Source organism: Cyclopterus lumpus, chromosome 8 (assembly GCF_009769545.1).
Source record: "Cyclopterus lumpus isolate fCycLum1 chromosome 8, fCycLum1.pri, whole genome shotgun sequence".
NCBI classification, from domain to species: domain Eukaryota; kingdom Metazoa; phylum Chordata; class Actinopteri; order Perciformes; family Cyclopteridae; genus Cyclopterus; species Cyclopterus lumpus.
In genome coordinates this window covers 11979114-12003437 of record NC_046973.1, presented here as the reverse complement: position 1 = coordinate 12003437, position 24324 = coordinate 11979114, and the positions used below count along the sequence as shown (strand labels likewise).

At 45.5% G+C, this 24324-nt stretch overlaps 1 protein-coding gene across 11 annotated transcripts in view; it reads right to left on the bottom strand.

The window, feature by feature from the left end:
- The window catches only part of nfixb (nuclear factor I/Xb), a 118543-nt gene that overhangs the window by 78053 nt on the left and 16166 nt on the right, over positions 1 to 24324 (bottom strand). For 3 of the 11 annotated variants that reach the window (XM_034539264.1, XM_034539266.1, XM_034539270.1), the window contains 2 exons: positions 22842 to 22877; positions 72 to 603 (listed from right to left, as the gene is read on the bottom strand). In XM_034539264.1, the coding sequence (XP_034395155.1) occupies positions 72 to 603; positions 22842 to 22877 (568 nt within the window). Of the gene's footprint in view, positions 1 to 71; positions 604 to 1108; positions 1491 to 13126; positions 13156 to 22841; positions 22878 to 24324 lie in introns of those variants that run through there. The other 8 variants (XM_034539263.1, XM_034539267.1, XM_034539265.1 and 5 more) reach the window with 5 other exon arrangements.

Genomic DNA, 24324 nt, shown 5'->3' with positions numbered 1-24324 from the left:
GGTCTAATCTGTGACTCGCATGCCAAAGTGTGCACACCAACCCACTGTGTGTGTGTGTTTGTTACACATACCTGGTGAGTGGACAAAGTAGGCCAGGTAGAGGTCCAGCTCCTTGACCGCCACTCCGATGTGGTGTGGTTGCACGCACAGGCCGTGGTTGGAGCACTGGGGCGACTTGACCAGCCGCTCGCCGTCCGTGCTCTCCAAGGGGCTGCCCTTGAACAGGATGACCATCACCAGGTCCAGCCGCCACACCTTGTCGGCCTGGCGCAGGCAGTCGATGCGGCGGATCTTGCCCTTCTGGTCGGGGTTGGACAGCACGCAGCAGGGGGGCTTCTTCCCCGTGATGGTGAGCACAAAGTCCTCGCGGAACTCCGGCCGGATGTCCTTGCGGAGCTTGGCCAGCAGGCGCGAGGCCCACTTCTGCTTGATCTCCGGCTTCTCGCCGAGCAGCTCGTCCTTCACCGCGCGCTCCTCGTCCTTGGTCATCCTCTTCTCGTGCTTCTTGAAGTACTTGCGCTTGCGGGCCTGCAGGTTGAACCAGGTGTAGGAGAAGGCACGGACATGGGGGAGGAGGGCCTCGATGAAGGGATGAAATTCATCCTGATGGCGGGGTGAGGGGAGCGGGAGAGAGAGGGAGAAACTTGTGTTGTTATGAGGCAAAAAAAAGCTTTCAATTTGAAAGAGTGCAAATCATTCAAATAAAGCTGTGAAAACACTGAGACGACATGAAATGGAAAGAGGCAAATTGTGGAAATGTAACAAAACATATAAAAATAGATACATTGTCAGCTAAATTACATGTTAATTACTATATATAAAAATTAATTTTTTTAAAGCAAATTTTTCAAAAACAATTAAAATAAATATTAAAAAAGTCAAATATATAATTATTACCAATAAGAAAGAAATACGAATAAATATGCAGCGATGAACAATAAATCTCAACTCTAAATACACACCAAAACATTCAAGACAACAAACCACAACAACAAAAAAGCACTAATTCTAATCCAGAGGAAACTGAAAAGCTGAGCCAAATTCTCTGCCGCAAGAAGAAGTAGAAGCAGGAGAAGAAAAAAAAAGTTATTCCGCTGCACCGTAATACCTTCACTACATATCTCTGGGCAACAAAGCCCAGATCTCGCCACAGCGCTCCCGTGCCAGGGTTGCCACACACCGGCCGCTCACCGCCGCCAAGCTTTGCCGCCACGAGACCGCTGTTGAAATGTGCAGCTAAGAGATCGGCCATACCATGTCCTGTCTCTCTCTCTCTGCTATGCATGCAAGGGGAGCTCCAACCAGACGCACATTTCCACAACAAACTGAAAGCAGACAGAAATCACCACAGAAAACCACAGTGTGCTAGAGGAAGACAGACGGCCTGGTAGTTACCATTTTGCACTCTCATCATAAATTTGGCACAGCGTTTAAAGTGCAAAAAAAAAAATCTCCTGCACCAGTTTTTTTTTTTTTGCCTCCCCAATGTAAAGCAAACGCACGTTTGGCAGAGATGTAGAGGGGGGAGTGTGGGGGGAGGGGGGAGCGGGGGGGGGGGGGTTGTAAAAATATTTAATAATAATAACTAGAAAGTTTAAAACAAAAAGCACGATTTTAAAGAAGGACCACGACTGGCAAAAAAAGAAAAAAAATGTGTAAGATAAAATATTGTCTTAATAAAAATAGAAATGTTAATATTAGAAGGAAAACGGAATAGATGCACTTAAAATAAAACAGTGCTTTCCAAAAAATAATATAAAAAAAAAAACAGGAACCTTGAACAAAAAAAGAATCCTTGGCAAAGTGTGGTGGTGTCTGTTCTGATCCCTGGGCCGCGGCGGCGCAAGACTCACGCACACACACACTCTCTCACAAACACACAGACACACACGCGCAAGCGCGCAGATGGGGGCGGGGGGAGGGGGAGGGGGGTTGCAGAGCACAGAATAGGGAGGACGAGAAGGAAAAAAAAAAAAACAGAAAAAATAGAGAGCCGAATCAATGTTGGACGAGCGCATGCGACCGCTGGCAGAGCCGAGTGCTGCTTCTTTTTTTCCCCTTTTCTCTCCAACTCTCTCTCTCTCTTCTCTCTCTCTCTCTCCGTTTCTCGCTCGCCGTCTCTCGTCCTCTCCGCGTTCTTTTCCCCGACCATTGCTTGAGCCCTTGCCAAGCGCGAGTAGGGCCCACCTATTTGGCAACCAGACGCCTGTAGCCCAGCCAATGCGTTAGCTTCAAGAGCTGAAAGGGAGGGAAAAGAAAAAGGAGGGAGGGAGGATGGGGGTGGTGTGGTGGCAATGAGAGAAAGAGAGAGAGGGAGGGAGAGGGAGAGCAGGTGGGAGGGTAGGCGCAGCCTCGTCCCGACGCCGCGCAATTTGCCAAATCGACAAGTTCCACTCCGACACGGAGGCAAAGTTCAAGGGAGCAAGTCGTCTTCCTGCACCAATCCCCCCGCAGTCTGCCTCCATCTTCACCATGGCCGCCATCGACTCCCCCCCCACCCTCCTCTCCTCCGTCTCGCCGTCCCTCCCTCTACCTCTCTCTCCCCGCTTGCATAATGCCACCTTGGCAGAGGATGGCAAAGAGAGGACACACAGCTTCAAGAATCCCTCCAGACCCCACCGCCGGCAGCTGCTCGCAGTTTATTTTTTTAACCACAGCAAACAAAAGAGGTGGGGGGGCACGACGCGCAAAAATCAATGACGGGATGAGTTAAGAGGAAAGAACCGGGGAGAGGGGTTCAAGGGGGGAAACCGGGATTCACCTGCAGATAAATGGTCAGCAGGAATAAAAATAAATAACAATACATTTGCTCCACGCCCTCCCTTCTTGGACTCCCGCGAGGGCTTTTGGGCACAATGTCATGTCATTCAGGGATGGTACCCTTCAGGGGTGGTACCCGCTCCGCTAAAAATATGTAATCAGAAGTGCTGCTGAATCTGGGGAAGGAGGCTTGGGATTAGGAGAACCCGGCGTATTCATGTGCTCCACTCCACTGGATTCACCTGCAACTGGTCGGGTTATTGCTCTGAAGCTCGAGCCTCTCAGCTGTGACAGTACAACTGGGGATCTTTTGGGCAATTCAAAAGCCATTTTTAGCCATTGGGCTAAATAAATAAAATCCCAATATCACAGCCGCCTGGCACTTCCTACGATGAATCGAGACGGTCGGTGGACAGATCACAAGGATGTTCTGAATGAATATTTGAGCCGTGTTTTTCACAACGTTCCAATTCACAAAATGTCTGTCTCCCCCCCCCACAAGCCCAGAGACTCTGCCGGCTCTTCAAGGAGACGGCGTGCAAATCTCTGGGGAAAAAAGGCGGCCGATGGTTATTTGGCGTTCTCATGGAAAACCGAGGCGACATCGCGTGAGAAGAGGCGGAACAAAAGGCAGAGACAGTCAACGCCAGCGCTGTTCTCTCGCTTGACGCCACGGCCTCAGCATGATGGAACGCAGACACACACACACACACACAAGGACGGCACACCTCCGAGCTCGTCCCCGCTTTCGTGTGTCATTGGCCGTGGTTAGATAAAAGCAACAATAGGGAGTGTGCGTGTGCGCGCGGAAGAGAGAAATATGGCCTTAGTTAAATATATTTCCCATCACCACCTGCGACGAAAAAAAAAAAAAAAACGGAAACTTAACTGGCACTTGAATGTGATTCCTGCTTTTCAGTAAAAAAAATAAAAAAAGAAGTCTGTCTGCCAAAATGCAAATGAACCAGCATTCAAATGTCACTGGAATTTGACTACAAGAGGGGGGGGGGTTAAGTCATTTTCCTTAGCTGTGTTATGTGCCTTCCACGACCTGAAAGGAAGGAAACAAAGGGGATATATCCCGGAATAACTGTCCGTGGGAGCGTTTTGAACCGGTTAGCTGTGGACTAGCGTGTCTGCGCTATCAGCTGCGCCACACCGGGCCCGCGTCACGGTGCGGGTCGCCGCGTTGACGCGTGCGCTCGTTTGAGGTTATGGAGGAGACATAAACCCCTCACGGGAGGTGTACGTCGGTTAATCTTCTTACCTGGAAATTACATTAAGCCTAAACGCGCGTGGCCTTTAGTTTTTAATTCGGGTTTATTATCAATTAGCAGCCGGAGCGAGCGGTGTTTTCTTCTTCTTTTTTTTTTTTTTTTTTACAGGCGGCGCGAATATCTGAGGAGCGCGAGGTTCCGGTGGGTGTCACCTCTTCGCCTAAAAAGTCCCATGAAATGAACATTGCGTCCGCACGTGATGCATTAGTGGTCACATTTCAGGCCTGAAAAATGTTTTAAACAAAAACAAACAATTTAGTTTCTTTAATTTGGACAGCCCAAATTAAAGTCTGTGATTATATTTCCACAAACTTTTTTTCTGGCTAATTCCCTCAAATAGCATCCAGACTCCAATAATGAATACGACGGAAAAGAAATCAGCCCAAACATTTTTTTTTAAATGCACCGTCACTCCCCACCCCACCCACCCCGTGCATCTCCCTTCTCCGAGGGCACTTGAGATATACTCCAAAAAAAAAAAGAAGACATCATGGACGGAGTCTGCCAAGAATATAACATGCGGATGAAAGAAAAGAGAAAAGACGAGCTGTTCCCGCCAGCGACACGATTGTCCTGAACCGTTACTAAAACCCCACGTCGAGTTCAGGGAGAGGAGCCCCGAAATGCATGTGCTGGAAAACAAATCAAATGAACGAGCTTCCCTGCGAGGCCCTGAATGCCCCGGATCCCTGCTTTGACGCATACGTAAAACCTCATGGAGCTTATATGGAGCACTTATTATTTATCATATTCTCGAACTAAAAAAAGAAAGAAATCAAAGTCTGTCCATCTAAAAGAAATAACACGTAAATGTTAAAATCTGTGCTGTTATGATATTGTCATAATTATTAATATCTATGCCCCCCCCCCCCCCCCCCCCCCCCCCTTCGCTGCTAAAGCGTCGATTTCAATTTTAAAAACGTGCCTCACAAAAGACTCTTCAGTGACCAGACAAAAGAAATTATTTTGAAGTCCTGTTTTTTTTTTTTTTTTATTCTCCGCACGTCTGACCGAGACGGGAGCTGGCTGCCAACTTCAGATTAACTCTTTCAGCGGGGAGAGAAAGGGCTCTTTACTCTGGGGGAAAAGAGTTTGATTCATTAGTGAGCCACATCGTTTAAAATAGTTCTTTAGTTTTTATAATTTCTCATGAATATCCTCCGATTGATAATCATTTCTATTATTTAAAGTCAATAATTTTCATTACATTTAAAAAAAATCTAATAAAGCTAGAAACAATATTTATACATTTAAATTAGGTCCAATAATATAGCTTTTTCCTGTGTTCTCTGAAATATGGAACACTCCTGTCTACGCCAACGGCAATTATCATAAAATACAGGCTGTACGCTTCTATTCTTTTCTCCCACGCGCTTACATGTTGAAAATAAATGAATAGACATTCAGACCTAATAAACCTGCTATAGCAGGGGGCTGTCGTTGAAAACGAAAGGCAAATAAAATGCCTGCAATTAGAAGGATGTGTTTTTTTATTTTGTATTATTAGTCGTCTGGCTTTTACGAGAAACAATGGAGGTGAAATTGAGCTTTGCTCTAAAGTCCAAATCCTAACGCCAAATAATCAAAACTCTGGCATGGTGAAATGCATTATTTTTGTTGTTGTTGTTTTTTTGTTATGATAAATCCTTGGCTTCTATTTATTTTGTTTTCCAAACCAACATTAAAATGTTTCATCTGAATGATTTCCACCCTTTTAAATGCCCAGATTAGAAGTTTTCTCCATCGCTCCGAAATATCTTGAACTTCATAAAAGTCAAACAAACTCGTGACAAAAGGTTTCTTGCTCTTTCTGACCCACGATGCCCGGCGGCGTCCCCTCTCGGCCCCGCTCTTCCCCTGTGGCCCCCCGGACCTCGCCCAGGCCGATATACACGGCCTCTCGTCAGACCAATTAAGCCGTGGTCTGCGTGACCTCAGGGCCTCCCGGCGCCTACATTAGCGCAGATCTGTGCTGCTTGGGGCCCCAGCTCCGTCCTCTTCTGTCCCCCCCCCGATGCCGGCTCCCCATCTGACCTCCCGGCTCGGAGCCAGAGAGCATGGGAGGAAGGGGGCGGAGGAGGAAACGCGGGGAGATTCAATCATTCCTCTCCTGGATTCATACTAGGTGTGTGAATCCCCCCCCCCCAGAACGTGCCTGCCGCATGACCCTCCATTGTTATACAGTAATCATTCCTGTTAATCATTTAAAGATGGCGGAGATGGAAAAAAGTACCCAACACACAAAAAGTACCCCACACTCTCCGGAGTGGAGTGATGCTCTCCCGAGTTTACGAACCAGCACGTTACTATGTGTGAAAAATCTGCAAGCAATTTGCGGTGGCCGCGTGCTAACGTGCCCAAGGATGGGCTGTGTGTGTGTGTGTGTGTGTGTGTGTGTGTGGTGTGTGTGTGTGTGTGTCGGACCGGCTGAGGAAGAGGCACGCACGGCACATTCCTGTCCCACAAAAGGGACTCCGCTGCACAGCTGCACACTCTAGCTGCACAGCAAAACCCAACTGGGCTCCTCCATCCTCTGGTGGTCCCCACCCTCTCCTCTGGACTCTGGTGGTCCCCCACACCTCTCCACGACTCCCGGTTCCATCAATACAGATCCCTCTCGTACGTTTGATTTTGATTTTTTTTCATGTGATCGAGATTGAATAAAACATTGTCTGTTCCTGCACGAGAACGCGTGTTGAGACGTGCAGATCCTCACGGGTGCAGATGACAGTATTGATGAGTGTGGGGGGGAGAACATACCGCCGCTTATTCTGCCCAAAACTTCACGTGACGACACGAGTGCTACCTGTACACACACACACACATGCACGCACACGCCGGTGACGCCGTGGAGAAGGAATGTGCTGCTGGATGAAGGAACCCGCCCTAACGCGTGTGTGCACATGGGTGACTGGGCCGTGCCCGGGCAGGCCGACTCAGCACCACTGTCGGCCATGACTGGAGTGTTTTTCTCACACATCCAAACAGACTACCGCTACTCACTCTGCTGAGTAACGGCGACACCGCCGACTGGGCCTCCACGTGGCGTCCTTTTGGTGTCTTTGCCTCGACTTTTAAAGGAGTCGTATGACGAAAAATCGCCATTTTCTTTAATGCTCGTGCTAAACGCCCGTTCCGCTCCTATTCGATTTCTTTGGTTTTAGCACATTTCGACGTAATTGCGTTGCTAGCTTGTTTACTTCAGCTGATGTCACACCCATACACTGCAACCGGAAAGAAACTGGCAACACATGTGTTTGCATTTAAAACTGTGAAATTGTCGACATATTGTGTAGTTGTGACATCACGACGGTATGGAAGTCCTGGCGGCTCTTTTAAAAAGCAGTTTCTGAATACAGGCGCCATGGATTGAGCATTTCGATACATTCACATAATTTATGTCGCACTTAGACCTGCATTATAATAATAATAATAAAAAAGACAACTTGTTACATTACGGGGTTCTTTAAATTGAATAATCGAAACTAATACGATGGGGAGGGGGAGAAATAAAAGTGCAATCGCTTACACAATTTCATCAACCAAGATCCAAAAATAATATGCCTGCCAAAGTGTCTGGTAGAGGAGAGAAACTTCCAGAACACAGACAGCTTTTAGCAACATTTGGCTGGTGGCAGGTGTTAATTTTCTAGCCTGGTAAAAAAGCAGCTCTGTAATCGGTAAACACTACGCGCCTGGCCCGCAACAAAGAAACACATTTAGCAAATCCATTCTCTTTGGTCCTCGCGTTTCTATTTCGGTTTGACGGGAGGTGATTCATTGTCAGAAGCGCTACATCGTACCAGAAAGTGAGATATTGTGTCATTATAACGGCACGTAAGCAGCCAGTGTGCCTGGTGGTCTTCACCGTGTACCACGTTATCTTTGATCGAGACGGTCCGATGCGTGGTTGACACACATCACAGAGGATTACGAGCACGCCATTGATTCATCAATAGGCTCAAAGCGGAGGGATGTTACACCATAACCCCTCCAGTGAAAAGATCCTTTTTGGGAGGGGGGGGGGGGGATTTTAATTTCAAGCCGCCGTGAAATGAAAAGGATCTTCAGGGTTCATGTGTTAACTTGCCGCTTAACAAAGCTGTAGGGCTTTACTCCCCTTTTTTCTTCTTCTCAAAGAGACGAGTGTGCAATGCCAAAGTCAGCCCTTCACACGCCGCTGGGAAAGAAGCAAGTGAGCTGAAACGAAGCGAGCCGGGGGGACCCGAGCGGAGCGCCGGCGTTCGCCGTACCGTTTTGAAGGTAAACCAGTGCTTCGCCGCACCAAAGGAGATTGGAAACAGCCTCCTGATTGTCACCCACACTACGCTTAAACCGGTTCCCACATTCAAATACATTATGTCCCAGCACAGTGATGCCCTTTCTGAGCTCTTTTATAATATAATTATTATTGATTTGAAAGTAAACTTATTAGAAGACAAGTACTGTACTTAAAGGGCCAGTGTGTAGCATTTAGTGGCATCTAGTGGTGAGACTGCAGATGGCAACCAACTGAAACTTCTTCCCATTGCCAAGCATGCAGGAGAACTCTCTGTTTGGTTTGGCCGTTCTGGGGTACCGTAGAAACACACGACTCCGTGGAGAGGAATAAACGTCATAAACGGCTCATTCTTCACCAACAAAAAGACACAAACGAAAACACGTTCTTAGTTTCAGGTGATTATACGCTAAAGAAAACCCACCTATTAGAGACGTCACGAGATCCCGATACTTTGATACCAAGTCGTGCCGCTACTCGAGGGGCCTCCAGACTAACGGCGTCTAAAATATGAAAGGACGCAGATGATGCTACGTCGTATAGTTGTTGAAACCGTTAGCCGTTAGCAGCAACTGGGCGGAGCGAGCAGCTAACGTTAACAGAAGGTTTCAGTCGGTTGCGTTCAAGCTGTATTCAGTAAAGTTTTGCACAAGGCGAAGGAAAATCGCGTTCCAATGTAATCTTGTACTATTGAGTTTTTTGTGAGAAATCCAGTCGTTTGATAATAGATATTAGAGAGGGAACTATGACTTGTTCAAATTCCTAACACAATACTCTAAGTTTATATTGGTTTTGTATTTTTTCCCCCGGTATCCAATTGAGCATTGAATTTCACTGGTATTGGTATCAACTACTACATTTCTTGTATTGTGACATCCCTAATTCTTATTAATATGATATTCCATTACTGCCAATACATCCCCCTTAATCCTAAACACTGGCTTTTTAAGTAAAATGTTGAGGTACCTCTATGATGTTTATGTATTTTTACACAAAGGGAAGTATTGTCATATTTGTTCCTTAACATTTGTCCGGCTGCTGTAGTTGTTTTTAAAAATACCAAACGATGACTTCATAAAATACAACACATTGTCAAAGAATATGAGGTTGTCTGCAATGTTTTTCGTTGACTTCCAACGTGGTCAAAGGATCAAATATTTCACAAAATAGCAAATATTAGAGAAGTAGGAAAATCTATATATATATTTTTCTTCTTTCCTCAACCTCCGGTGACATTTTCCCCTTTTTGAGGAGCTACCACGTTAAAATGCTGCTGACTGATTGGTAATGCACCAGTATTAATCTAATAATGTCAGATCTAACAATATAGCAGTCACAGGGGGCTGTTTAATACTGCTGATAAAATGCTTAATTATCTCAATTATGTTTTTAAATCCCCAAAATTGTTGGTATCTTTGACTGACACTGAGAGAAAAATAATACACTTTAAATTTGAGTTCTTTATTGAGTGTATAATTTCCTTTTCCATTTTATATCATTATTAATTAAATACCTGTATTTATTTTTTTAATAATCAGACAGAATTAGGGCCCAAAATATCAACGAAAAAGAATTTAGTGTGATATTGAAAAATAAATTCCCTTCACACCACAGAGTTGAAACGACGAGGGTTATCGAGGTCGCAATACGTTTGCAGACATCAAACTCTTGGCGGTCCTTTATGACCATATTTATGTCCATATACTGAGCTTATGGACCCAGGGCCAGAAATAACACACTAAATAATCGCCCTCCCCACTCCCACGACCTGACCACAACCACGGCCCGCATTAGGGTTTTTTTTTGCGGCGTTGTCTCCAGGCCTGTTTGTTGTCCATGTTTCTACGTACACATTTTAAATATGCCGAGAACACATCATTGGAGCTGGATCCACGCGGCCGTTAACCTGAGCGGGATACAAAGGGCTGGAGGAGGCCGACGCAGGCTTCATGAAACGGGGCGGAAACTTCCCCCGAGCTGCCCGACGTCCACGATATGAAGTCTATAGAGCATATGTGTAGAGCCACAATCAGACCAGGGCCAAGACAGAAAAAAACACCAAACTCCTGCATACAGGCTCCAGGAAAGTAAAGCCCACTGCTAATGCGCTGTTGAACGCTTTGCAATCAGACAAATAAAAGGGGCAATCTAGCACACAATCAAACTAGAGATTTAGCTCGCTCTCCTGCCAACAGCTAGGGACCTCCTCTTTCTGAACAAGGGATGCACTATTGACTACCCCCCCCCCGCCCCTCTGTCTCTCTCTCTCCAGTCTTCCCTCTCTGCCAGTCTGAAAGGCGTGATGCCAACCTTTTCCACCATTGGGCATGCCGCCCTGCCCTTTATGCAAATGCATCGCCGCAATCCCTAACTCACAACCCCCACTGTCTCACCCTCCTCGTCTGCCTCCTGTCTCTATATCCTTTAAAAAAAAGAAGAAAAAAAAGAATCTTTATATAAGTTTCCATTCAAATTAGCCAAGTAACTGAGCTTAAGCCGTAGCCATAAGTTATTAATCAAACCGCCGATGATCTGCGGTCCTGCCTGTCGAATGGAGCCCGTGGGCCTGTACTCTGTGCGGCGCCCTCAGTGGGCAGAAAGCACAAACCAAAAGGCAAATGTTTGACAGAGGTGTGGTTGTATGTGTCTGTACGAGCCCTGATAAAGAAGGACATCTCTGGCAAAACTAATACAACAAAGACAAAAGAAAGGGATGGGAAGAGGGGGGGTACAAATAAAGGAATGGTGGAGAATTTCCTGCAATTAGCTGCTGCTTTATGCATTACATTTACATTTGTGTCAACTAATATGCGTTTAGAAACATATTAAGTCATGCACCCTACTACCAAAGTCACGAAATACAGAGACGCCAGGAGTCGTGGTTCTACAGCATTGTACCGTAAGAAGGGTCACGAAATACAGAGACACCACGAGTTGTGGTTCTACAGCACTGTACTGTAAGAAGGGTCACGAAATACAGAGACGCCAGGAGTCGTGGTTCTACAGCACTGTACCGTAAGAAGGGTCACGAAATACAGAGACACCAGGAGTTGTGGTTCTACAGCACTGTACCGTAAGAAGGGTCACGAAATACAGAGACGCCAGGAGTCGTGGTTCTACAGCACTGTACCGTAAGAAGGGTCACGAAATACAGAGACACCAGGAGTCGTGGTTCTACAGCACTGTACCGTAAGAAGGGTCACGAAATACAGAGACGCCAGGAGTCGTGGTTCTACAGCATTGTACCGTAAGAAGCACGACACTCACTGTCGCAGCCTCTATTTTCTGCCTGACAACGCTACGTTGTGAACAACAAATCGCATGCAAGCGGTCGGGAGGAAAGCTAGTTAACAAAGTTACGTTAACATGCGTTCAGTAAAGAAACGTAAAAGGCGAAGGTTCATTATGATGTTATCGTGGTGTGTTCACGTCCAAATCTACGTTAAAAAGACATGCTTTGCCATGAAACTTGAATGAATGCAGTCGTTTGAAGGAGATGATTTCACCGCGATATACAATGTAAAACTGATATTAGAGAGGGCGTTATGACCAAACACACTCGTGTTTATTTCTTTTTACCGCGTTATCAAGAACTGTGGAATCTCGCTGGTTTTGGTATCGCTGGTTTGATATTGTGAAAAGAAAATCTAATGAAAAAAGCAACAACTTGCAATCCACTTTTAGAGCGGTAGCTTAATGAGGGGTTAATGAATATGCTTGGTTAAATGGGAAGGAAGGGGTTAATGATGTGGCTGAAGAGAAAGTCAATCATGGCTGCCACTGACAGGCGGGTTTCACCAGTTGGCACAGGGCGTAATGAAAAAGAGAGGTTCATGAATTAGTGGGAAATAGTGAAAGATTAGATGGACACACACAGAGAACTGAGGGAACCGAATTTCATTGATTTGAAATCTTTTTTTACGAACGTTAAAAGAAACCACACGCAAATATGCAGATAACAGATTAAAAAGTGGCAGATGAGTTCAAAGCAACATCAAAACATATTTCACATAAAAGACCCGCAAATTGCATTAATCAAAGACGTTTCGACTCACGTTAGGGCATGTTTTCAGTGCTCAAATTATGATAATTTTTTGTTTTCTTAAATCCTGCCAGCTTATAAAGTTACTAGTTTAAAATGTGCTGACAAACATGAGCGTCAGTAGAGGTTTGTGTAATATACGGCCTTAAAAAGAAAAATGACACATGGGAGACCCCCGCGCACATGCACACACACACACACACACACACACACACACACACCACAGGAAAGGAGCTGGGCCTAAGACAAACACTGCACAACCAGACACAAACACCACCATCTCCTTATATGCCCCGAGTGTACCATGTGGTCCGTTACACATATTCTTCAGCGTGCGGAACAACGCTGAACCAAACAGGCCACAACAAGTCATGAAATGTCATACGGTCCCTTTTAAAAAGGTCATGCCGTGTACGTAAACGGCTTTCCGAGGACGGCTCGATCTCAGTGGCGACAAATGGAATATTCTCTTTTCCCAGAAACAAACGGAGGCGACTGAAGCCATCACGGTCCCCACCAACAGCGCCGCACCGCAACAATCTCCAAATATAAACTCGCAGCTTTATTTCCCAAGCCTCCACACAATGGCCGTCCTAATCTTCCTGAGAGCGGAGAGGCAAATAAACAAAACCAAACAGGTTGGTAGAGGCAGAATTAAGACTTTAACACCCTTTCCTCTACTCTGTGTATGCCACTGCCCCCCCCCCCTCCCCCTGCTTCCTATACCGACTTCCTTGTCTGAAGTTACAGTAATAAAGTTTTCCAAACCTGACGCGGTGCCAGTTAGTGATGAAAAGGGGTCAGGGAGGGTGAGGAGAAGCCAAACAAAGGCGTGAAGCTAGAGAGCTAACGGCATCGCACACGCACACGCACACACTCTATTAGCTTAAATGTTCAAAGTTGCTTGGGGCCAATTACTTGTGAATGCACCACGACTAGAAATAAGACTGTTTCAAACTTATTTTTGTAGGCTTGAAGCCGGGTTAAACACACAGTCAGTATACCAGTAGAGTGTTTTATACTATAAGCACATTTTAGTTTGAATGTATTACTCAACAGTAATATAACAAAATAACACCAACATTGGGTCCAATTTAACTTTTCATATTCAGGGTTATAATCAACTTGTTAATAATGTTTATCCTTCAACATTTTGAATGTCACATGCACTTTGTGCAATGAAACATTTGTGCGAACTTGAGCTCGGGGGAGTAAAGGAGCGCGTACAAAAAAACGAGGAACCACCGTTACAGTCACAGAAAAATAAAGATGTAATCAGATTATCAATACAATAAGTAAAAATTGGAATTATTAGCAGGATTACCATGTTAACATACATTAAAAAAATACAGAAGGATATACTACAATGCACATGTACACACTTGTTATTATTTTATTATACTTTACTATTATATATTTTATTATTTTGTATATTAAAGTATAAAAAAAGGAAGAGCATCAGAGTACAGTGAACGTTTTGTTTGGGCACGTTCCAGCTCATCAAGATTACTCGTTTTCGCCGAGAGGCGTGAAGAGACGGTTTGACGAGCGGCAAACACGACACAGGAAATACCGGCTTATTTCCATTTCCTCTACGTGGCACTGGGCACTGCCGCTGCTCCGAGTTATACAACTAATAAAAATACAGCAGCACTAATGATGCCAAATGATTGGAGTCCGTGGATGATGACGGCATGTTTATAGGCGGGAGGAAGAATTTGCACTGAACCGTGAAGTTTTCTTTTTCTGCTTTTCATAGAGAATGATAGTGAAATTTCATCATTTTTCTTTTTTTCCTTTGATATATTAGAGATCAAGGTTAACGGAAGGTAACTGAGTTACTTTAATTTCTCGATACTTGGGTTATGTGATTGGCTACAATGGTAATTAGTAATTAAATACATTTTTAAACACTGAGTAAAAAATCTGCAGATTTTAGTGTTGTTAAATAACCCAATAATAAAAACAAAGAAGCCTTTGGTGGGTAAAGTTAGCCCAGTGTTGTGTCTGTTTCTATCGTGTCTGCATGCACCAGCCAGCTGAAGATGCAACCACGTCGCCCGCATCGATACATTAACGACAATAACTTAACACTGACAAAAGCACAAGAGAAATATCAGGAAGTATTGGAGCGTAATTAGCTTACATCAGGTCAAACCCAATCGCAGAGAGAGAGAAAATGGACCGTGTGTGTGTGTGTGTGTGTCGGTCTGTTCATGTGCGGTGGAAGGAGGGAGGGAAATGAATGAGGCCTTTTTCTTACAGCAGGGCCCAGATCAGAGCTCCTAACTATGGGATTTGGTGCTGTTGCCTTTCTCCCCCGGGAGGGAGTAATTAGGTTAGGGGAGGACAACTGCTGCATTGTTTTAACAGAGGAGGGATTGTGCCGGCCAAAGTCCCACCAGCAACATGCTTCCCTCACAACAAAAAATGCCAAACAGATTCTGCGTCTGTGCATCCACACGGAACCTGGTTCTCTTTCTCGTGGGTTTCCTCTGTTAAGTTCTTTTAAACAGAGAGAGAAGAAGCTGCGCTTTCTTCTTCTTTTTATGCAGTATGAGTCTTCGGTGCCGTGTCAAACACAGTCCACCGGTGTCGGATGTCCTCTGGTGTTGTTGCCGTTGTGGGATTCGGACTCGGTTCCCCTTCAGTGTAACTGCGTCCACCCTCCATCCATCCAGGGGCTTGGCAACACACACCGCTGCTAACTAGTGTAATATGGTTATGATGCATTCTGCATTCCTTCCAATCCCCCAGGAAACACAATACGCCTATATCGCCGGTTTTAATCACGGGCCGCTTCCAGGGAAAGTAAGAGGAGAATACAAACAGCCGCGGCCATAAAGAGGCTTTCTCAAATAGACTTCAAGTTCGTTTAAACACATCCTCCGCTGATTGATCGAGAGTAAATCAAACAAATCAAGCTGCAAGGAGAAATAAAAGGGGACGCGGAGCTGTATTTACAACACACAGACCTCTTTCATTCCCTTTCGCTTCTCTCCCCGCATCGTGTGTTTCTTTCTGTCTTTTTGAGCTGAAAAAAAGATATATATATATATATATATATATATTCTGCAGTTGTTTCATTCTATATGAATCATTCTCAAGGCCTTCAGCTCATCCAAGTATTACAAAAAAAACTGCACAATAATCTGCACCTCTGCACACCTTCCATATTGACTTTCATCATAAATCTCCAGCCAGGCTGCAATACGCGGAGGATTTGTGGTCCCCATATGGGTCCTAACTCTAGCTTGGAAAAGCTCTGATTCAGGTGTCCGGATGAGGAGGGAGGACACAATAAGTAACACGATGAATGGGGTGAGTGGGAATTGGTACATGGAAGTCCAACAGGCCCAAGAAGGCCTGCAGGAGCTCCACTCCGCAGCTCGCCACAGGTGGCGGAGACAATTGCGCTACATTATATTCCAGATGATGACCATAACGAGGCCTGGTTTCAGTTTCACGGCGGGCTGAAGAGACCGACAGCGGCAGAGATACGTCGGACGGCAACAACAATTAAAATTCAGGGACCACATTTCTCGATAACAGTAGAGTCCGAGTGCGGGCACGGAGCTGAATTCATAAACCGCCGTAAAGAGCGCCGTCCGGAGCGGAGTGAACCCCGCGGAAATTAAAACTCTGGGGCCCCTATCTGGGTTTTTTTCCCAGTCAAATATACAACTTCAACGCACTAATCCTGCAGCTATTTCTCTGAGCCTAAACAGCGCAGCTGCAGTCGGGGGGGATGGCCGGGGTCGACCGGGCCAAAAAAGAGAAGACGGAGAGTTGTGTCCGGGGTCCAACCCAGGGCCCGGCTCGGCCTCGGCCCTCCTCCATTGCACTCCGCTCCGGTTTTATTTCAACAAGGGGTCTGTTTGCCTGTACTGCACTCTGCTCGACAGCCTCAGCCAGTCGGCGAACGCAAGTCACGAGCAGCATAGAGCGCGCACTCATACCACACACACACACAGAGTCAGTTAATAACGCACAAACTCCCGCCCTCCGGCTCTGTTTGCTCACAGCTGCCAGGCCTCCTCACAGAGTTCATCTGAGGTAAAGATATGTAATATTATGCAACCAAGTATAGATTTTCCACCCTTGGCCCGGCGCCAACTTCCTGCTCCGAAGAGCGAGCTCAGGCCCCTTTGTTCCCTGGGGTGACAACGACTCCTTGCCGGACAGGGGGGTGGCCGAATTAGATAGACGGGCAGAAATGGAGAGGGACGGTAAAGGGAGGGGGGGAATGAAAGGCAAGGCCAGAAAAAAGGCAAGGAGACGACGAAAGAAGGAAAGAGTCATCTGAACATATTGTTGTCCGACATGCTTTTCCTGTAACTAAAAATCCTCCTTCCCCGACCGACTCTCTTTTTCCCCTCAGCCCTTGAAGAGAATCAGGTCACAACTGTTTTCATTACTGTTTGACTCGCAGGTTCGCAAGCCTCCGAGCGTCAACGTTCCTCCACCCGCCCCCGGGACAGGAAAAGACTTTTCCCTCCCACCGTTAACCCAGTAAATGCCGACCAAGCCCAGTCGCAACCCTTGAACATACATGCAAACTCATAAGGGGTGAAAAAGAGCCCTAATAATAATGATAATAATAATAATAATAACAAATATACATTTTCATTATATATGGTTAAAGTCATTCATGAACCAAATTCTTATTTTTGTCCTTTGGACTTGTGTGCCTTTTCCTTGCAGTCTTTTCTGCCTCTACCACCTGCTTCCTTTTCTCTGCAGCAGTAGATGTTGCGTGCTGACGTTCAAGCTAACCCTAACCCGTAAACCCTAACCTGTAACCCTAACCCGTAAACCCTAACCCTAACCTGTAACCCTAACCCGTAAACCCTAACCCGTAACCCTAACCCGTAACCCGTAAACTCTAGCCCTAACCCTAACCCGTAACCCTAACCCCCCAATGAAGACGCTGTAGACATCTTAACCCTGAGATGCTTTATTGCGAAGATCACAACATCACCTTTTCTCCTTGTCTCACTCCAATCTCAGAAACCCGTCATAGCGACGCCGCATGACGGGTTCCCTCTGTGACCAATCAGTGGTCTGCAGTGTTTTACCTCCACCTTCTAGTAAATGCTCAGACCTCTTTGAATGAAGTTGCACCAAAAATAAATAGTAGTGGGGGAAACAGTTCAAGTAATCAGGCAAATGTCACAGAGAGACGTTAAAAACAAATAGCTGAAGTAGTTAAGAGTCAAACTACGAGTAATGGATACATGGTTGCGTTAGCTAAAAGTAGGCTAATGGGTAAACGATTTCAATAGTTTGCTTCAAGTAACAGATAAACAAAGGTAATGGAAGCAAGATTCAAATACTTAGCTAAGAGACCTATTTTGAGTTGTACTGTTAAAGAGAAGTCTCTCGATTTTAATTTCTTAACTGCTAAGCAACGTAGGTAGAAAATATAATTTTTCCATTCACTGTGGTTTTGTTAAATGATTGAGATGTTCAGCTTCTGCACCTTGACCTAATCATATTCACTTGAGTGTTGGAAAGCACTGTCCTGTGTCACACACACACACACACACACACACTCTTTCTCATGCTGTACCAATCGTGCTAGGTGTGACATTTATATCTGAAGGAATGCACACCTGTGCCTCGTGTGATGAAGTATGCGCAGGTGCGTTATACATGAGGGAAACTAAATATGGCCGATATACATAGTTTAGGCTTTGAACTCAAACCGATCCAAATCTGAGGGAGGGTTCTGTTTTCTGAGCGGGAGGACTTATTGTGGCTACGGCTACGGTCTTATCCACAAGACGATGGCGGGCCATGCATCTGCCTCTCTTTCCCACTCGTTGTCTTCTCGGACTGACTTGAGGAGGAAGTTTGCAGGAGAGAAGGCTGCAAGTCCAATTCATAGAGAGAGAGAGAGAGAGAGAGAGAGAGAGAGAGAGAGAGAGAGAGAGAGAGAGAGAGAGAGAAAGAGAGAGAGCTCAGATTTCATCCAGATTAATCCAAGCTTTGTAATAAGGGGGTCTACTGTATATATTTAGCCGGTGCAGTGAGATGTAGGTCAGACAGACAACATGCCCAGATCGCCCTCACTGAAGTGACCTTGAGTGGGCTGTCAATCATCCGCAACAGCAACAACCCGTTGACCTGTGTCACACCAGATACAACGGCAGTCGCTCGCTCCGCGTTCTGCACAAGCGTGAGAAGCATGAAAAAATACAAATAATTCAACACCTTTTAACGGAAACGTCACTTGTTGATGAGAAAGAAAGAGCAGAGGTTTCGCCCGCCGCGTTGACACTGGCGTTAGTTCAGAATCTGTTCGCCAGACATGAAAAAAAAAAAAAAAAAAGTCCATTATTTATTTTGCAAACGTGACTTCATTGGCTGAAGCAGTGGCAGTTTTTGTTAAAAAAAATAATAATAATAATAATTATCGATTCTCATGAATCCACATGTAATAGATTATATTAGTTTTACACACATCCATTATTGCCTCCTTTTTTCTTTTTTTTTCTTCATTTGGGTGTTTCTCAAAACTCTGAAATGTGTTTTCGCTCCTTGTCCCTTCTGTTGGAGCTTCTCCGTGTCGTATTTCTCTGAGTACGTCCAACAATTCTGAAAGGGTGACTCGAAATACTACGACAGACTCACGAATCCTCAGCGGTGCAAAAGATTTCGGCCCTTGAAGGCCACTCCAGTGCAAGCACAGCGTGGCGGCTTAAATGTGACATATCGACAATACTCCCGCGGATAAAAGATCTATTCAAAACAGACTGCAGCCCAGAAGGAGGAGGAGGGTAAAGAAAGAAATGTGTGTGTGTGTGTGTGTGTGTCATGGTGCATCTGTGTAAACCTTAGGAGCCACACCCTCTCTCATACAAACACTGTAAGTTCTCTGTGTGTCATTCTTTCACGCCCCCAATTGTCACTGCAAACACCTTCCCCTCAATTGCTCTGTCAAATTGGTTGTCAGTGTTGTTGTTGGAGTTGTGACTTGAAATCAGAGGGTATAGAACACGCTGTCCTGCTGTCTGAAGCTCCGCGATGACAAAGCCCTCAAACATGCAGCAATGCGTCTCTGTTTTTCAGGCTGGCAGGCCGCTCTGGCAGCGGCTCACTGGTCTTGGTGGTTTTGTGAATTCGTTCACGCTGAACTCAAGACACTCTTTGAAATGAGGGTTGACAAAAGGTTCTCCCTGAAGGGCTGAAGACATGTTCTTCTGGAGAAAGTTTTTTTTTTCCAAAGGGTTCCTTGAGAGGCAAAAGGGTTCAATTGAGAACACTTCATCCAAAGAACTCCTTTGGGAGAGAAAGTTCTTCTGCCCACTCCCCCAAAAAACTATCACATTGGGGGAACCGTGATTATTGTTCACCACATCAGCCCCAGCCCCTTAAGGGGCCTCATGAGGAACCCTGGGTGGTTTATAGATGAACCCCTTGGGATATAAAAGGGTTCTTGGTACAACCCCCTGGGTGGGTTCTAATTGAAACCCCTGGAACACAAATGTCTTCTCTGTAGAACCCTCTGGTTGGGCTCTAGATGGATTCCTCAGAATATAAATGGGTTCTCTGTAGAACCTCGTAAGAGCCTGTAAGAGGTTCTAGATGTATACCAGTGAGTACAGGCCCACCTCGAGCACGGCTCATAGGGAGTCTTTCACAGATTGTTCTGGGTACAACCATTTATGTTGGGTTATAGGTAGAACCTTCTTAAGGGGTTCCAGATGAAACCATAGAACACTTTATGGTTCTGGTAAGTACCTTTATTTCTGAGAGGCGATCTCCCTCCTGCCTCTTCCCCCTCCCTGTTCTGCTCTCATATTGTACACTAAGTATTTTGTGTTCCTCTGTATATTCTAGCTCAATTATGTAATTTAGCACCCGTGTGTGTGTGTTCAGTCGCTATGGCAACAGCACAACATATCGGCGACCACAGCACCGCACTGGGGCCGCGGGGCACTGCCAGAGTTGTGCCAAAGACTAATCCATGCCAGAGGTGACATGGGCGAAGGAAAAGTGAAGCGGGTGGAGACAACATGACACACACATGCAAAATCACACGCACACACACACAGAGCGAGAGAGAGACAGACAGACGTGTACACACAGACAGGCACACCAGCGTTTGACTCTCTCTCACTCCTTCCTTTTAAAACACAAGCGCACACACTGGATATCCTCCCATTCTTCTTGGCTGGAGCCTCCCATGGCAAAAGCAGCAGGAATCCATTCTCCACGGATGCTGGGACAGCTGTGCTGATACTGAATGAGACGCAGTTGGTTCTGCCTCTCTCTCCCTCTCTCTCTCCCTCTCTCTCGCTCCCTCTCGCTGCATGCAGCTCGAGATAAAAAACTACATGCTACTTAATTCAAATCTATATCGCCTGCTGCCAAAATGCGCCCGGCTCATCCCGTCTTTGTCCTTGCCACCGGTGAGAGCTCTGGATTTCTTTAGCGAGGACTGCCGTCAATTCAATCCTGCTGACGCACGGTGGCCCCCAGTCGCCAGCCGACAATGAGCGCGGGAAAATGCATATCGCTGAAAAAGGCATTAATCACAGAAACCTTCATAAGCCGCTATATGCTCAGAATGCAAATAATCCACAACGTGGTACCGGTTTTGGAGCTACGAAGATAACCAAACGGCCCACATTGGATGGGATGTCTTAGCAGCGCTACCTCCTGGTTTCAGGGCTGCAGGCGCCACAAATACACCACGAAAAGCCAAGCCACGGCCCTGTGCGATACTGTTAACGGTGGCGGTGTTTAGCCTGTAACTGGCTGCGTGGCATGAATGAATAAGTAAAAGGAACACGATGTCCCGGGCGAGCGTCTGGCGCCGTGACCTCCCGGCGTCCCGCGATGAGACGCCGCAGCACAAAACAGCAGCAGGGCAGCCGATCGCGAGGGACTCCGATTTCACCACCGCGCTCTCCTGCCCCCCCCCTTGCACGTGCACGCAACACAACTCAGTTACAAGGGAGCACAATGGATCAGCCCCACCTGTCAATCAAGTGTACTATGAGTTCATTCTTCTGTCTGGTGTCCAAGAGCAGAGTGCTTTACTGGCTCGCTTTTATCCACACAGACTAGATGTATTTTCTACTAGTGAAATACACTGTGCATTTATACTGTATATATATAGAACTAAGTTGATTAAACTTGTGTGCGACCGCACCAAAGCCAGTGGCGATGCCATCATGGAGCACGCAGGCAAGAACAATTCTCAAGTCCTCGCCATGTGACTGCAGTGCTTGTTATTCAAAATCCTTCTGAGCCATTGGCTCAGAAGGATTTTGTGAAATGGATGAAGGTGTGACACGGCCGCCTGGTCACTGGCACCCTGGCTAATCCCGGCAACAGCCGCTCTACCGCGACCACGGAGCCCACACTGTGTCACTAACTGCACTCCCTGACGGAGTATCGTCTCATTTCTGGTCCAAAATAATAGAAGCCATTTCAGAGGGAAACAGGCAAAAGAGTCTACAATGTGTATTTCAAGGGCGTGTCCAAAGTGATTCGGTCGTGAAAACTACTAGCTAGAGTAGCATCGAAATGCTAACGCTCGTTAGCGATGTGCACTCACGTTTTAGAGATGCAAATGTCGCTCCAACCTCTCCATGTAGCGAGCGTCACTGTTGAACGTCACTATCGGACCACGACGGCCTGGAAACCCACAAAACCCGGCGTAAAAACTAAGAAAATCTGGAAAGGATCGCACGTGGGTCTCTAGAGCAGAGCTGGACCCGCGCTCGGAGCTGGGTCTGGGTGCGAGGGGCGGGACTTAGCTAAGGGGAAAACAGGCTGTAGGAGCGCGTTTGCCCGTCGGTGTGTACGTACGCACAGTGTGGTTCCATCAGCTTGTGGTTCCATCAGCTTTGAATCCTCTGAACAGCTGTTCCAACTCACTTTGCAGGCCAATTGTTGTGTGAAATATAAAGCTAATGCTCCAAATATATTTTCAGTGAAGACACTGGTCGAGCGGTGAGGAGAAAAATAGACAAAGTGCATCCTCTCGGAGCGACCTCAAAGCTGCAGTGACTGCTGACCGACAAAGAAACATAATAATAATAATATAATAAACAAACTCGTCATAGCAGTATATATATACTGCTGCATTAAGCTCTTTAAGGAGATAAGAGAGAAACAGGAACGTGCAGCTGCGTGAGAAAGACGTGGTCCTGAAAACGTGCCGGACCTTTTTCTCTGCACACATTAAAACACAACGTGGTTTGTTTGTTTTTCTCTATTTTTGCTGCATTGCAACAACAATTTATTTAAAAAAAAATATAGGATTAATAAAAAAAGACAACAACAAAAACAAAAACACACAAAAAAAAGTTGACTTTTCATAGAAACTGTTTGTGGGTGCAAAAGAATAATTTCAGACCCTGCAGGAGGATATCCCCCCCCCCCCCCCCCAAAAAAAGGCATTTTCTGGAATATGTTAAAACACAAACACCTAATGCGGAATAAGTAGGGACTAAATAGGACTTACCACTAAGGCATTGTTTAGAAGGTGAGTAGGGTAATACTTTAGTGTTGAGAGGGTGTTAAGAGGCGAGGAGAGCAGGGGTCAGCGTCCAGGCGGGCAGAGGAGAGGAAGGGGGGGGCAGAGGGAAGGAATCAGTTAAAATGTCAAAATATATGAGAATATATGAACTGCATAGTAGTAGCTACTGAACACATTTTCAAATATGCAATGAGACAATAAAAGAGTTTGAAGGGCTGCAGGTCTGTGCTGCGTCGTCGTGAAGGAGCGGACACTTTGAGGGAGCAACCAAAAATAAATAGACAGAAGAAGAAAAAAAAATTAAACGGGAGAAATAAATGGCATCGTTAATTTAAAATGGGGAGAATGACGTCAGGAGATATGCCTTAAAGACTTCACATGTTTAGTTTTTTGTTTTAATGGATGAATGGGAAATTAACAAATACCAGACAGTGCAGTGGTGTTACATTTAGTATATTACATTTAGTTTTTGTAAAGACGAAATATAAATGTGATTTTTATTTCACACACACACACACACACATACACACACACACTGTCAGGGCTCTCCCCGTCATTTGCTTCCCTTTTACGTCCATTACAACCCAGCTGCTGCTCTTTTTATTTATATATTTTATTTATTTAAAATCACAGTTAATATTCCATTAGATTGTGTTTACAAATTGGTGCCACATTCGAGGTCCAAGTTGGAATTACTTAATTATTAACAACAATTCAATAATCAAAAATGTGCCTCCTGTCTTCAAGGGAATGCTGTGTGTGTGTGTGTGTGCGTGTGTGTGTGTGTGTGTGTGTGTGTGTGTGTGTGTGTGTGTGTGTGTGTGTGTGTGTGTGTGTGAGAGAGGAGAAAGAGAGAGAGAGGGAAAAACACACATATACAACATTTAACAACAAAAAACCCAATAGAAGACTGAAGGGTTCTGGTCCTGTTGCCCTCATGCGCGTGTTTGCACCGCGTTACACTGTGTGTGTAGTTTGAACTGAGGGGGAATTTATGTCACAACAAAATATATATATACATATATATGTATAGTATATACATATATATAGTATACTATATACATATTTATATATATATATATATAGTAAATATATTTAAAGGCTTCCTTTGCTCAGAGGTTATCTGCTGTGAAAGAAATTGTTCGTCAATTACAGATAAAGTCGTCAAGGTCTGTGTGTGGGGAAATACTCTTGAACACACACACACACACACGCTCACACACAACACTCACACACACACATCCTCATCTGCAGGCGAATGAGCGTCATCTGTTTCTATTTTATGTCCATTTTTAAGTCACTTTGAGCCTCCGAGTCAACACGGCACATAAAAAGCTCCCTCAATAAAATGAAGAATTAAAAGGGAAATGATAATATTTTTTAAAACGCTCGTGTCAGCAAAAGCTCTGATCCTTTTTAAATGGGAACCAGACAGGACTCGTGCCCGCACCAAGCCATCCTCTCGGCC